Here is a 12,700-nt window from a genome sequence, read left to right as displayed (position 1 = left end):
TGTAAAACCTTCGAAGGAAGAGGCTATGCTTGAAAATACTCTTCAAGTATTATTTAAAGATTACTTTTAAAATTGAGATCTTCAGGGCCTGCAGGATAGTTGCAATTTATTCCCTGAATTTGAGATTGAGAGTATGGAGTAGTTTCTTCTTGTACTTCCCAAGACCATTAAGTGAGAATATACAGAAGGTTGGAGAGGAGAGTGATTTTCAGATTCTGGCAGCAATTGTTTTGGTAATAGTTCCCTTCTCTGATGGTTGATTGTCTATGTGTGTGTGTGCAATCTTTATAATTTGACTGGAAAAGCTCCCCATACTTTCCCACATGCTACTGTTACCTCACTGCAATCATCACGAGAACTGGTTTCTTAATGAAAACCAAGTATTCTTAAGTTTAGGTTTGTGTTCGGGTTTTTTTATGACATCTGTTTGCAAATAAGTTTGGCTTAGCTTCAGGTTACTTCTTTTTCAGTACAGAAAAAGACATAATTACATTTTAAATCTATATTTATATATAGTTCAAAAATAATTTCATCTTTATTTTCTTTCTAATGGGAAACAATTTTGAATGAAAATACAGTTGCTTAGTGCAGGGGGCCATTAGCACTTCTTATGGAGTTTGAAAGAGCTATGTGAGTTAGTAATTTGGAGTGATGATGAAGGCTAACTACTTAGCAGTTTGCGTCTCCACTGTCTTTGAAGTGGTGCAGTCCACACACAGAAGGAAAAATAATCAAAGAACTGTTTTTCCAAAGCAGACAGCTTTCTACAGGGCAGTGTTAATGCTTGGGAAAAGTGCCAGATTTAAATTAGGGCAGTACCAGTAGGAGATCCCCAGCCAAAGGCATGTATAGAATGTACCAGGACAACAGCAGTTATTTTGTTACTTCAGTGTTGCTTTCTGCCAGCTTCACTAAACCCAGTGTTTCCTTCCACCATTTGGCTTTTCCTTTTGCACTCCCAAGACCCCAGCATACCTTATTTACCTGCGTTTTTATTACCTGTGCTTGTCTTTGAATAGACTTCAGTCATCATGATGTAAAAAGTTCTCCCATCTGGAAAGCTCCAAGTTGGGCCACAAACCATCTTTCTGAGTTGTTCTATCACAACAATAAAGCAGATTAAATAAGCAGCTCTGAATGGCAGAACAAATGTGGCATAGTTTCTTTATGATTTGTCCTTTGGCAAGGTTCTCTGAGTCTAACAAAATACATATTTTCACAGAAGCTTTCCTCCCAAGGCATTTCTCAGGTATGTCATCCAGTTTTTTGGTGTTGAGCTCCTGAGGGCAGGCAGCTTTCTGGAAGAGTCATCCTTTGCCTGGATGTCTACTTTCATGAACCTTCATGTTCTTACCTGTCTTTTGACCTATTTTTCTCTATAGAATTCAAGTGCAGGTGGTTAAGGAGTTCAGAAGAGATTGAGCAAAAAGCAGATACATGCATCATCAGCTTGTTTTCCTAAGGAAACCATGCTAATAGTTCTACATCTAACAGATGTAGAATTAAAAACGGACACCCCCATTTACTTTATATCCCATTTACTTTATATTTTTGCTTTGCTGGGTTTTTTTGGTTTGGTTTGACCTTTTTCTGTTCCTTAATCATTACTAGTGACTGCTTGAGATGCGGTATAATAGGGGAAAACTGCAATTTGTGTCAAAGTATTTCAAAGCATGGGACTGAAAAGGAGTGAAACTTAGTAAAAATGGCCACACGTCGTAATAGTGGAAAAATACCTTTTTTCTCTTAAACACTTGGACAAAACTTTTAGGTGTTAAAAAAAAGCATGCTTGCACTGTAAAAAACACTGGAGGGAAAGCTATATGTCAACCATAGCCTACCAAGAAGTAACTAATAGGATGGATCCAGTGTGGTAGTTTGTGTGTTGCTTTTTTTGTGTGTTCGGTCAGTGAGCTCTGGAGTAGAACTTGTATTTTTCTATATTTTCAGTTGTTATGCTTGTTAACAGGATAGTGGGGTGAAGGGGGGGGAACGTTTATTGCATTTGCTGCTGGATTCAGAGACATCTGTGGGAACTCTTGAGAAGAATGACAGCTCTATTTAATGATTCAATAGCATGGACACACAATGAAGAGGAGTAGTAGTTCCTTGTGTTCGGAACCAATTGGGAGAACGTTACTTGGAGGTGAATGGCCTTCATATCACTACCATTGAAAACTCTAGGCACTATGTAGTCCCTGCAGAATTTTTGTGAAGTACAGAGTCTTAATCAGAGAGTGGTGTTTAGGTTTATTTCAGGTTATATGTAAGTACTTTTCAATGACCATTATTATACTAAGAAGTAGGAGGATGAAGCACCTCTGTGCTGAGCTAGCAGAATTAAAATAGGCTGCAGGCCACAGCAAATTAGCTATGTAAGTACAGACTTGATAGGGAAGGGACACAATGCAGAATGCAAGCTTGGTATTGCATCTGCTTACTGACAAGTACGGACTCCATTATTGTGAAGACCATGCTTCTACATCTTATCATGTTTCTGTAGCCTATAAATGGGACGGCAGGAGGGATGCAGAATGATTTATGCCTTAATTTCTTCATGTTATTCTCTTTTCTGATATAGTTTTGGTTTTGCATCGATGTTAGAAGTTTTATCTTTTAATGCTGCTAAAATATAACAATATAATGATATTATATTATATTGTATTGTATTATATTATTTAGGGATTAGGAAGCCATCACAAATCTGTGTTATAAAGGTAATAAATAGGCAACTATTTGCAGGTGTCTAATTTCATGGTATTTTAGCGCATTCTTCAATAAGTCCTTCCTAATGCTAGCTGCAAGGCAATATTGAAGTATGGATTGTAATTCACTCATCTGGAGGTGGGTTTTGGTTTTGGTTTATGTTGTTTTTTTTTCTTGCACTGGCATAGAGCGAAGACAGTCCTAGTCCCAAGCGACAGCGCCTTTCCCATTCAGTCTTTGACTATACAGCAGCATCACCAGCCCCATCACCGCCAATGCGACCATGGGAGATGACATCAAATAGGCAGCCTCCTTTGGCTCGACCCAACCAACACCACTTCTCAGGGGAACGATGCAACACACCTGCACGAAACAGGAGGAGGTAAGCAAGCTGTGTAGATTGGGAAACAATTTCTTACTCTTCCTGATTTCAGCTAAAGGGAAGTGTGTTTCAGGCAGCACTGACTAGATCACACATGGTAAACATGTTAACATTTCCTTTGAGCTGTAAGTTATCACAGTTGTAACTGAAAAGTTAATGAAAGTAATTCAGATTGGTGCATCATCCTGTAATTTGTGTGAATAGACATTAACATTTTTAATTATGAGCCTGATTCTCTTTCACTCTGCACTGGAGCAATAAGCATTTAGAAAAATGTGAGGAAATATCTTTCTCATCAGGACACTTTTAAAGATACTAGGAGTTTTTGATGTAGTACCATAATTTTCACTGCAGTCACCATTTTTTTGTACATAAAAACAATCTAAGTAAGGATGACAGATACTGGGCTGAGGAGAGTGAGGAGGTTAGCATAGTGTCAGAGAGTGGGTGATTCATATGTACAGTAGTTAGATTTTCATGTTGGTTTTAGCTTGTGGCGCATTAACCTCTAAAAGCAGAGACTTTGGAAAAAGTTCCAATGGTCATGGAAGAGCAGAGGTTTGGATGGCCAGGTTAAACTAGTGCCTGGTGGATGATAGTATAGGAAAGCACAAAACCACAGACTTCTTTGTATTCTAGTTAAACTAATTATTCAAAACAAGCTTTCATTGCTTCACATTCTGCCTCAAAAATGCTGAGTCATCTAATGCAAGTTAAAACACACTGTTCCTCTGTTTTCTTCTGAGAAATATCGTGGCTTGGTTTGTACTGAAATTTAAGTGTCTGTGCTTTTTCATTAATATAAAATATTAGACTTAAGAAATATGTAACTGGTTTTCTTCTGATTCTACAAATAAAATTTGTTAACCATATTCAGGCAAGGGTGATTTTGAGGCAAGAGTCTTTAAAACATGATACTTTTTATCTTTGCTTCAAGTCCATGAATCTGAAAGCTTTCAGTCAATGGCATTCAAAATAGACAGCTCTCAAAACAGCTGTCAAATTTAAGAGATTGAATTGGGAACTTGCAGTGGCTATTATGAAGACAGAAGATTAGGCCTTTTTTACAATTTGTTACAGGGATGCTCTACAGGGGTATTTGGTCCACAAAGTGTTTTTTACCTTAAAATTTTTTGAACTGAGATGCCTAGAATATGCTGCATTTGGCCATTTTTGCTTGGTGTCCAGTCAGCCTACACAGATTTCTTTGCAGCGTTCATTAACATCTCCTGCAGAGGAAGTAGAGTGCTTAACAAGTTAAATGCCAGGTAGCTGAACCTAGACAGTTTGGATATACTGTGGGATGAAGGAGAAGAATGGGATGTGTAGGAGCTGAATATGCATGAGGCAAGTGTCTGACATTCAATTTAAGTCAGGTGTTACTGAGGTAGTGACCTGTGGCTTGCAAGTAAACCATGCTGCAAATGGAGAGACACCTTAGTGCCGAGCTATCTTCAGTCTGACAGGAGTTGTTAGGTTGGCTGCAGCATTGTGGACACAAAGCATTAGTCTTTCTAGGGCCAGCTCACCAGCTTTTGGGTAATAACACCTGCTTTTGGTCTAATCAGAGACATTTGAACGTGTCAGTACTTTGTTTCCCTGCACTTGGGTCAGAGCATTTTTTAGCTTGGGTGCATTGTTGCGTTTGAGCTGGCTCTAGGTCAATTCCAGAGTAGTACTGCACCACCCAATCTCATCTCCTAGAACAGGATTGTTAGGGAGAACAACACATACATGTTTCTTATTTTGCAGGAGTCTTTTTGAGTCTTAGAATGCTCTGGAGCCGTATCAGAACTAATAACCACTCTCATGGATCAAAGCTTGATTCCTTAAGATCATTGTGAGTGCATCTGTTATTAATGCTTTAGATGAGGTTATGCATGTGCTTTTGAAGCCAATTTCCTGTTTTCCCTGCTTTGTTTTCTCTCTTCCCATTGCAGAGTGGTCTCAGAGTTAATGAGGTTTTCAGATGAAGATAAGATGAAAGGTGCACTCCAGTTGCAAATGGTCATTCAGCTCAAGGGAACAGACTAGGGCAAGTGCAAACAAAACCTCTGAAGTGTGTATAGTGTGGACATCACTCTGACCCAGCGTCATCAGCATTAACTCTTTTGTCCTACCAGTTCACTCCTGTTGGTCAGCACAGGCAGTGCTGTTTTTTTTATTATCTGGATTTTTTCCATTTTCTGGGTTACTATTTAGATCTTATCTCTTTGTATCAGGGATTTTGTACTGTGCCTAGCACAACAGTGCCCTTATTCATTGTGGGTTTTTTTCAGATTCATTGTAAGCAAATAAATACTGTGTGTAGAAAGGTAGCGTTCTGGTATGAATTTGCAGAAAGATGTTATTTTTGTCCAGCTACTTATAGTACAGATAAATTGTGGATGTAAAACCATAATGCATGCCTGTATGAAACAGGGAAGGCCATTCCAGTCTGTACCAGTCATTGTGAAATGGGAAATCTGTACCATTGCTGTGCCTCACCTTTCATCTGTGCTTCCTTTCCTCCTTGTCTTCAATGTACTTCTGAACTAACGGGATTTTAAAATATGTTACTGCAAAGAAATAACTCTTGTTAGAAAATACTAAGATCTGCAAAAACTAACCCTGCAGTTACGGATACCTTTTGAATGGCTGTTCCTACCCATGGATAGGAATTCCCGCATTCTTTCACCAGTTCCATCCTGTCTCTTTGTTTTAACTGGGCATTTATCATGTTTATAATGTGCCTGTAGAACCAGAGGAGGTTTTTTGTGGATATTTTTTTAAAGACTTCAAGCACAAGTTCATTACTGATGTTAAATAATAGTTTAAACCCACGTCTTGACAATTTTTCTGAAATAATCTCCAATAATTCAGGAAGTATGTAGACCTATGTATCTGGGTGCTCTGAATTTTGCTGAATGAAAAGTATAGTTTCTTTGTAACTCTGCATAGGAAAAAATCCAGTTTTGCTTTTTCTAGAGAATGATACTCCATGCATTTAAAAAAACACTCCAGAAGTTTCGCCAGCTTTTGCTGTCTGTGCTTTCTCATAATTCTGGGTTCATAAAAAGGTAAAGCCAGACCTTTTAACAAAGACAGGGGTAAGAGTAGTTTTATGAGAAGCTACCTTGTCTAAGTGCTGGTGGCAGTTAGAGAATTTCTGTACTTCTTCCAAGGCATTGGAGTGGTCTTTTGTAACTTTCCTCTATTCCTGCAGCTTCTCCAAACAAAAATCCTTGCACAAACATTTTATGTTACAGTATTCAGAGCATTTCTGTTTCATAGCAGGAAATAGCAACTTTAAAGCAACCTTAGTGCTCCAAAAAATAGAACATCTTTTGCGTTAATAGCTCTGTGGTTAGAAATCATGTATACTAGTTTTATCTAATGAGAATGTAACGGATGTATCGTACTAGTAATACAGAGATGGAGAGTGCAACAAAGCCTCTGGGAAAGGAGACTGGAATTAAGACAAATACATTAGTAAGACCATAAATTTTGGCTCTCACTGTTTAGAAGAAAACATAGCTAATGTGTTCTGACATGGTAATTTTTAAAGATAAAGAAGGCTATGCTTTTTTTTGTTTTGTTTTGAGAATGCTGTGTAACAATCTGGCATTATGCCTTCTGTCTGACCTGTCCTGAATTAACATTTGTTTCAGTTCTAATAAAGGCAATAATGGCATAACATCCCTCTGAAGTAGGGCAGAAAAATAGTGGCTTGAGACATTGTATCATGTGCTCACAGTAGCACCTGAGTAGCTGGTAGCATGCTCCCTCTTCCCCAGAGTATGTCTGTTTTATGCAGCACAAAAGTTGGACTCAAAGAATGTCTGGGATTTGTCAACCAGTTTCAGGTTTATTTAATTTTTATCAAATAAACCTGGTAATAGCAATGGGAATAGTAAGAGTGAAGAATCTTAAGTTGTCTTCCACATGCTGTTGGAGAGTACGTAGTCTAATGGTCACAGACTCTTCTTGTCTCTTCTCTGCAGTTTGGTTCCTTCAGCCCGTTCCATAAGTGGGAAACCATTTCGTCCCATGTAGCTTTAAGTTGCTGTTGCTTCTGGGACCTGTAATTTATGTGTTGTGGAGATTGAAAGGCATGTATTGAAAGTACTGGGGGATGGTTTTGTGCTTTCAGTTCTTTCCCCTTCGAAATAAATGAGAAGTGACTTGATCAAAACTTGTAATAGTGAGTTTGTTACTTGTGTGTGCATCATTTTCTGAGCATTGAACCTGAGCCACTAGTCTCTGATTTACAGAGGTCTTGGCTCGAGATAGTAGCAGCTCTGCTCAGAACATACACACAATTATATAAGAATATGTAATAAAATCCTACGCCTGTAGATCAGTTGTTCAAAGAAGTGGATGCTCTGGTCTCAATAAATCTACACAACAGTTCTCCACTCTGAAAAAGAAAGATTACCACAATCAAAATCTCCTGGATCTTCTGGAGAGAATTCTATGAGGCACTCAGTTATGTAGTGAACATGTGAGAGCTGAAAAATTCATTTGTTTCTTCAGAGGAGTCTACTGCTTTGTCTGCCATCACTAAGTGAACAACCATTCTGTGGCCTGCTTGGAGCAAGGACCCTGAGAAATTACAAGTGATCATGTAATTCAGGATTTTTACCTAGAAAAATGCACGGAAATCTCGTGAAGTTTGCTATCTTTCAAGCACTTGTCTTGGCAATCCAAGTACCATTTTTTTAACAGGTTAATATTTACATAAGAGTTGTTCTTCTGCTTTCCTTTACAGCATTAAGCTATGCTCTGTTAAGCACATTTATGCTGAAAAAAGTGTCATCTCTAAGGCTTTTAACAGTTTTGTCAGTAAGAAGTTTTATTCCAATCTAATAAACCTGTTCTCGTAAAATTTTCCAGTGTAAAAAATTTCTTGATACTTGATTCTCTTGTGGGTTTAGTTGTTAAGAAGGATTTGTGTCATTTATGTAATCTCTAATTTTTTTAATGCGTTTCCAGTCCTCCTGTTCGACGTCAGAGAACAAGGAGAGATCGTTTGTCTAGACATAATTCCATTAGCCAGGATGAAAATTATCACCATCTCTCCTATGGACAGCAGCAAGCAATAGAAGAGCCCCGAGCCTTTCACCCACCGAATGTATCTCCTCGTATGTTGCACCCAGCTGCTCACCCACCACAGCAGAATGCAGTGATGGTTGACATTCATGATCAGGTAAGAGTTTTAGAGTACTAACAGAAGGGTGTTGAAGGTGTGCTTGGGGTTTTTTGTTTGTGGTTTTTTCCCCCCCAAATCTTCAAGATCTCTCTCCTCCCCAAATTAGTTGGCAATGAAAGTCACATAACACTAAATTCTGTTTGCCTTCTTACAGAGCATTTTTCCTGTTGAATATTATTGGTGTATGGAGCACTGCAGTAGGCAGTGAAAAAAACAAAAAGGAAGTCCAGACTTTTAATAAAGAATGATATTTAACAATTTGTCAGTGTGTGTATTGGCATAGTTCTGTAGGCCTCTGGTTCAAGCCTTTGAAATACAGTTATTTTGCTTCTGAAGTCAGCTTCATGTGATAAAGGTGTGATACGATAATTAAGAATGTATTCTGTTTTGTGTGAAATATCTCTCCGTAGCTTAGGAGTCTTTAAATAGTTATAATACATTCTTTAGAAGTAGAATTCACAATGCCTATAATCAATTGCCTATATGACAGCAGAACTCATCATAGTATCGTCACATAACCAAATTAGCCATCCAAACTTGATCAACTCCTCAAATCAAATGAAAAAAATGAGATATGTGGTTGGTCCAGAAAGTAAATAATTCCTCTCTGTGACAGCAATTGATATAGAATTCTGTAATTGAAGACCTGTAAAAGCTGTTGTCCAATTGAGGTAACCATTGTTGCTGTTTGTTAAATCAGCAGGTTGCAGTACAGATGTGTTAATTGCTACTTATTCATGACCTGGGAAATACAACTGGTTATCCGGGTGTCTACTTCTCAAACTGCACGTGCATAGAATGCAAGTCTAACATCCGTGCAAACTGGTTTGCCTTCAGTGCAGCTGCATACCACTGGTGTGTTGTATTATGTGTGCAGAGCAGTTCTCAGTAGGGAAGTGTTTGCATTTAGGACCAAGTGCAAGGGTGGAAGCTGACACCATTCTAGCCATCTTGCAACCTTACATTTTGATGAACAATTTTACTACCGCAACGTCTGAAAAATTCAAATCAGGCTGTTGCTTTGTGTTGCAAGATTACATCATGACGAGCCTGGATAAACAGTTGTTCCATCCCACTGCTTCTACCTTCCAAACACCATCTATGATCAGATGTTAGTGTTTCCAGACTCACTAATGTTTTATATTTCAAGGACATAACCATTTTGAGAAGTCATTTTTTATTATTACTCTGAGCAGTAAATGTTTCAGAATCGCATCCAGCATTGCACTGTATCCCCAACTTTTATACCTGAGCTAGAACGAGATCAAATTCAGTGTCTCTCCTGACACTGGCTTCTGTCATTAGTGATATACAGGTTGAGATTTTAAGTTCTATTCAGTGATCTGTGTACTGTTTTGGCCCCTGTGTCTGACTGTATACTCCCTGTTCAGTAGGTTAGCTGTCTTTACTCATTCTCACCATCCTAGTGAGCTGTTCTTGCTTGTTTCATTTTAAGCAGGCATGTTCCATTGTAGCAGATCATGAAGGAAGGATGAGCTTCCTTGAAATAATTTTTTTAATCCATGCTCCCTTACACTTAAGCCTTTTCAGTTTTATTAGAGCATCAGAGATTTCTTGTTTAGTGATTAATAAAACAAAACAAAACAAAAACCAAAACAACAACAAAAAGCCCCCACAAGTGGTTTGTAGGTCCAGAATACCTTTGAATCTTAGTTTGATGATTAAATTCTAGGGAATATCACTAGCTAGAAAATTGGGTTACATGGGTCTGTTTCCTGATATAAATGTGGATACTTAGGGTCTGCTGCCTCGTAGTCATGTTTACTTTTCCTTTTCAGCTTTCCAGTGAGCTGTATTGTTACATTTAGGTTAGGAGACTTAGTTTGAGTGTTGGTCTGAGAAGAGATTGGTCTCTTTGGAAGAAAGAAAATCTACACAATTTTCTTGTTCTTTAAAGATACAAGTCTCTGAATGATTACTGAATCAGAGTTGAAAAGATTCTTTAGCTACTTGTAGATTAGCTTTTGTGTGGGAGTTACTGCCGCCTTATTTTCTAAGGACTAACCTTTGGGGGGGGGGGCAGGCATAATAAGAGTCTGAGATGCTTCTGAGTGACTCTAGGTACCTTGGAAGTTTTAACATTTTAAGCTGAGAGGTCCCTCTTGGCCTTGCCCAGAAACTGCTGATCAATAAGTAATATTCCATTGGGAAGAATATTTTAATGAATAGGAATTACAACATGTGCCTCCTTTTACACCTTCATTGTGAGTATACTTTCTCTGATATGTACGTAAAAGTTTGTTACCTTACTCGTCATGCTGTACAACACTGTTAAGAGTTATTAAATTTTTTTCCATTTTTGCTGCAGATCCATCAGGGCACAGTTCCTGTCTCATACACAGTGACAACGGTGGCTCCGCATGGCATACCACTTTGCACAGGCCAGCACATCCCAGCCTGCAGCACACAGCAGGTCCCAGGGTGCTCAGTGGTGTTCAGTGGGCAACACCTTCCAGTTTGCAGTGTGCCTCCCCCAGTAAGTGGGTCTCTGTAATTACACCAGTTTCAAACTTAGACATAGGAGTGGCACGTTGGAGCTTCAGTGTCTGTGTGGCTTTAATTGTGTTGGAAATAGCCCACTGTAGTAAATTTCAGTGGCATAGCAGCGTAGACCTTAGAGCTGGTAACCCTATGGTACTTAACTACTGTCTTTATAGAGTATGACTGTTTATAATATAGAGCCCTGATGGTTTTTAACTCTAAACTAAATGCTGGTTTAGGAACGGACTTAGCAGGAGCTATTCTGCATATTTTGAGGTAGTAATAGGAAGGTTTCTAAGGCTTCTATTAGGCAGCTTACCTAGAAAAAAATCTTACTTAGTTGAGACCTTGTTCAGGGATTGGTTATATACAAAAACGTCTGATATTCCAAAGTCAGTTTTCTTCTGAGAAGTAATTAGATCCTGAAAGATAACTAAAAGCTGACAAAGACTCTTCTGTCTCAGAATGCTCTCATAAAATGAATCAAAATATTCTTTAATAATGATGTCTCTCTGTGCCTTTCTGGGAGTAAAATAAAGTGCATTGACTGGCTAATTTGCCAGCTTTAAATTTGAAAGAATTTGAACTGTTTTCTCAGGAATTTTTATGTATCAGCTTGCAGATACCACTTTCCAGGTCATAGCATTCTGGTGCTACCATTCTGTGGAGATTTTTGTCATTAAGTGCTAACAGACACCAGAGCTGAAGAAGTGTACCCCAAGAAGTTTCAACTGTACAGATGAATGTTGTAGAACCTGCTGGAAGGGTCACAGCTTCCCCCCCACCCCCGACCTTTTTCTAGTGTAAATCTGTAATATCATACATAAAAACTATATATAGTGTCCAGTAACCATTTATAATGTTGGTATAAACATTGGTCTCTGCTGGCTGTGCATTTGCCAGCAGTGTGTAACTTAACTTTTCCTGTTGCACATGCTACGGCCTGAAGGCATGAGCAAGCCTATGACTCTGAAACAAAACCTTCGATGTGATCACCTATTTCTGTAAGCTGCTCATTGAAGAGTGAAGGTAATTTGCATTCATCTTGTCCAGGTGCCATTTGTCACCATAAGAGACAACAAGAATATTTGTCTAGAATATTTGTGGGCAATATTTCCCAATACTTTTCAAATTGGTGAAGATCTGTTACATGAGTCAGCGTATGTCCCTGAGGCAGGATGAGACACAACTTTTTTCTTCTATTTAGTGGTGGTGTTAGTGGAGCAAAGCAATCTCAGACTGGGTTCCCAGGGACTGGAACAATACTTGCATAGTAAATTCAGCAAGGCAAGAAATAGCAACAGAGAAAAAGCTAAAAGTGTATTGGGTCTTAGGGAAATCCAAACAAGAGATACTAATAATCTTACCCTCTTCTTTGAACAGGTGTATTGTCTGTGCAATTTATAAAATGTTTTATAATTAAACAATCCATCTGTCCTTGAAGTATATACAGGAGTAAAGCTCTAACCGCGTTGTTCGGACTGAATGTACAACAGTTAATCAAGTGTTTTGAGAGAATGGATGCAGTACAAGTGAATAAAAAGAATTAAGGTTGAGTTTATGCAATGTCAGCAGGCAGACTTTATGCTTTCTTCTATTATGTTGCAGAATTGAGGAATAATATAAATTAGGAGGGGGGTCTGGAGGTCACCTGCTAAGAGCAGTACCAATTTCCAAGGATGGAGATTTCACAACCCCTCTAAGCCTCTGCTGCAGTGTTTGACTATCCTTGTGGTAAAGAATTTCTTCTGTATACCTGATTGAATTTTCTTTGCTGCAAATCGGTCCCATTGGTCCTTGTCCTTTCACTTTGCCCCTCAAGGAAGAGTCAGGTTCTGCCTGTCCACTCTTATGAAGTAGCTGAAGAAATGGTAAGGTCTTTGCTTAGCTTTCCCTTTTTAAGGCCGAACAAATCCAGT

The 12,700-nt window shown here is 38.6% G+C and overlaps 1 protein-coding gene across 3 annotated transcripts in view; it reads left to right on the top strand.

Moving 5' to 3' along the window:
• Nucleotides 1-12,700, top strand: part of RNF38 (ring finger protein 38) — a 144,009-nt gene that overhangs the window by 106,929 nt on the left and 24,380 nt on the right. For all 3 annotated transcript variants that reach the window (XR_008574731.1, XR_008574730.1, XM_054810732.1), the window contains exons 3-5: nucleotides 2,895-3,088; nucleotides 8,063-8,276; nucleotides 10,609-10,776. Coding sequence is in view for 1 of the 3 variants with exons in the window: in XM_054810732.1 (XP_054666707.1) it covers nucleotides 2,895-3,088; nucleotides 8,063-8,276; nucleotides 10,609-10,776 (576 nt within the window). In the remaining 2 variants the exon portion in view is untranslated. The remainder of the gene's footprint in view (nucleotides 1-2,894; nucleotides 3,089-8,062; nucleotides 8,277-10,608; nucleotides 10,777-12,700) is intronic.

This window comes from Grus americana, chromosome Z (genome assembly GCF_028858705.1).
Source record: "Grus americana isolate bGruAme1 chromosome Z, bGruAme1.mat, whole genome shotgun sequence".
In the NCBI taxonomy this organism is placed as follows: domain Eukaryota; kingdom Metazoa; phylum Chordata; class Aves; order Gruiformes; family Gruidae; genus Grus; species Grus americana.
Note: the sequence above shows the minus strand (reverse complement) of the source record. Positions and strands in the feature narration are given on the sequence as shown.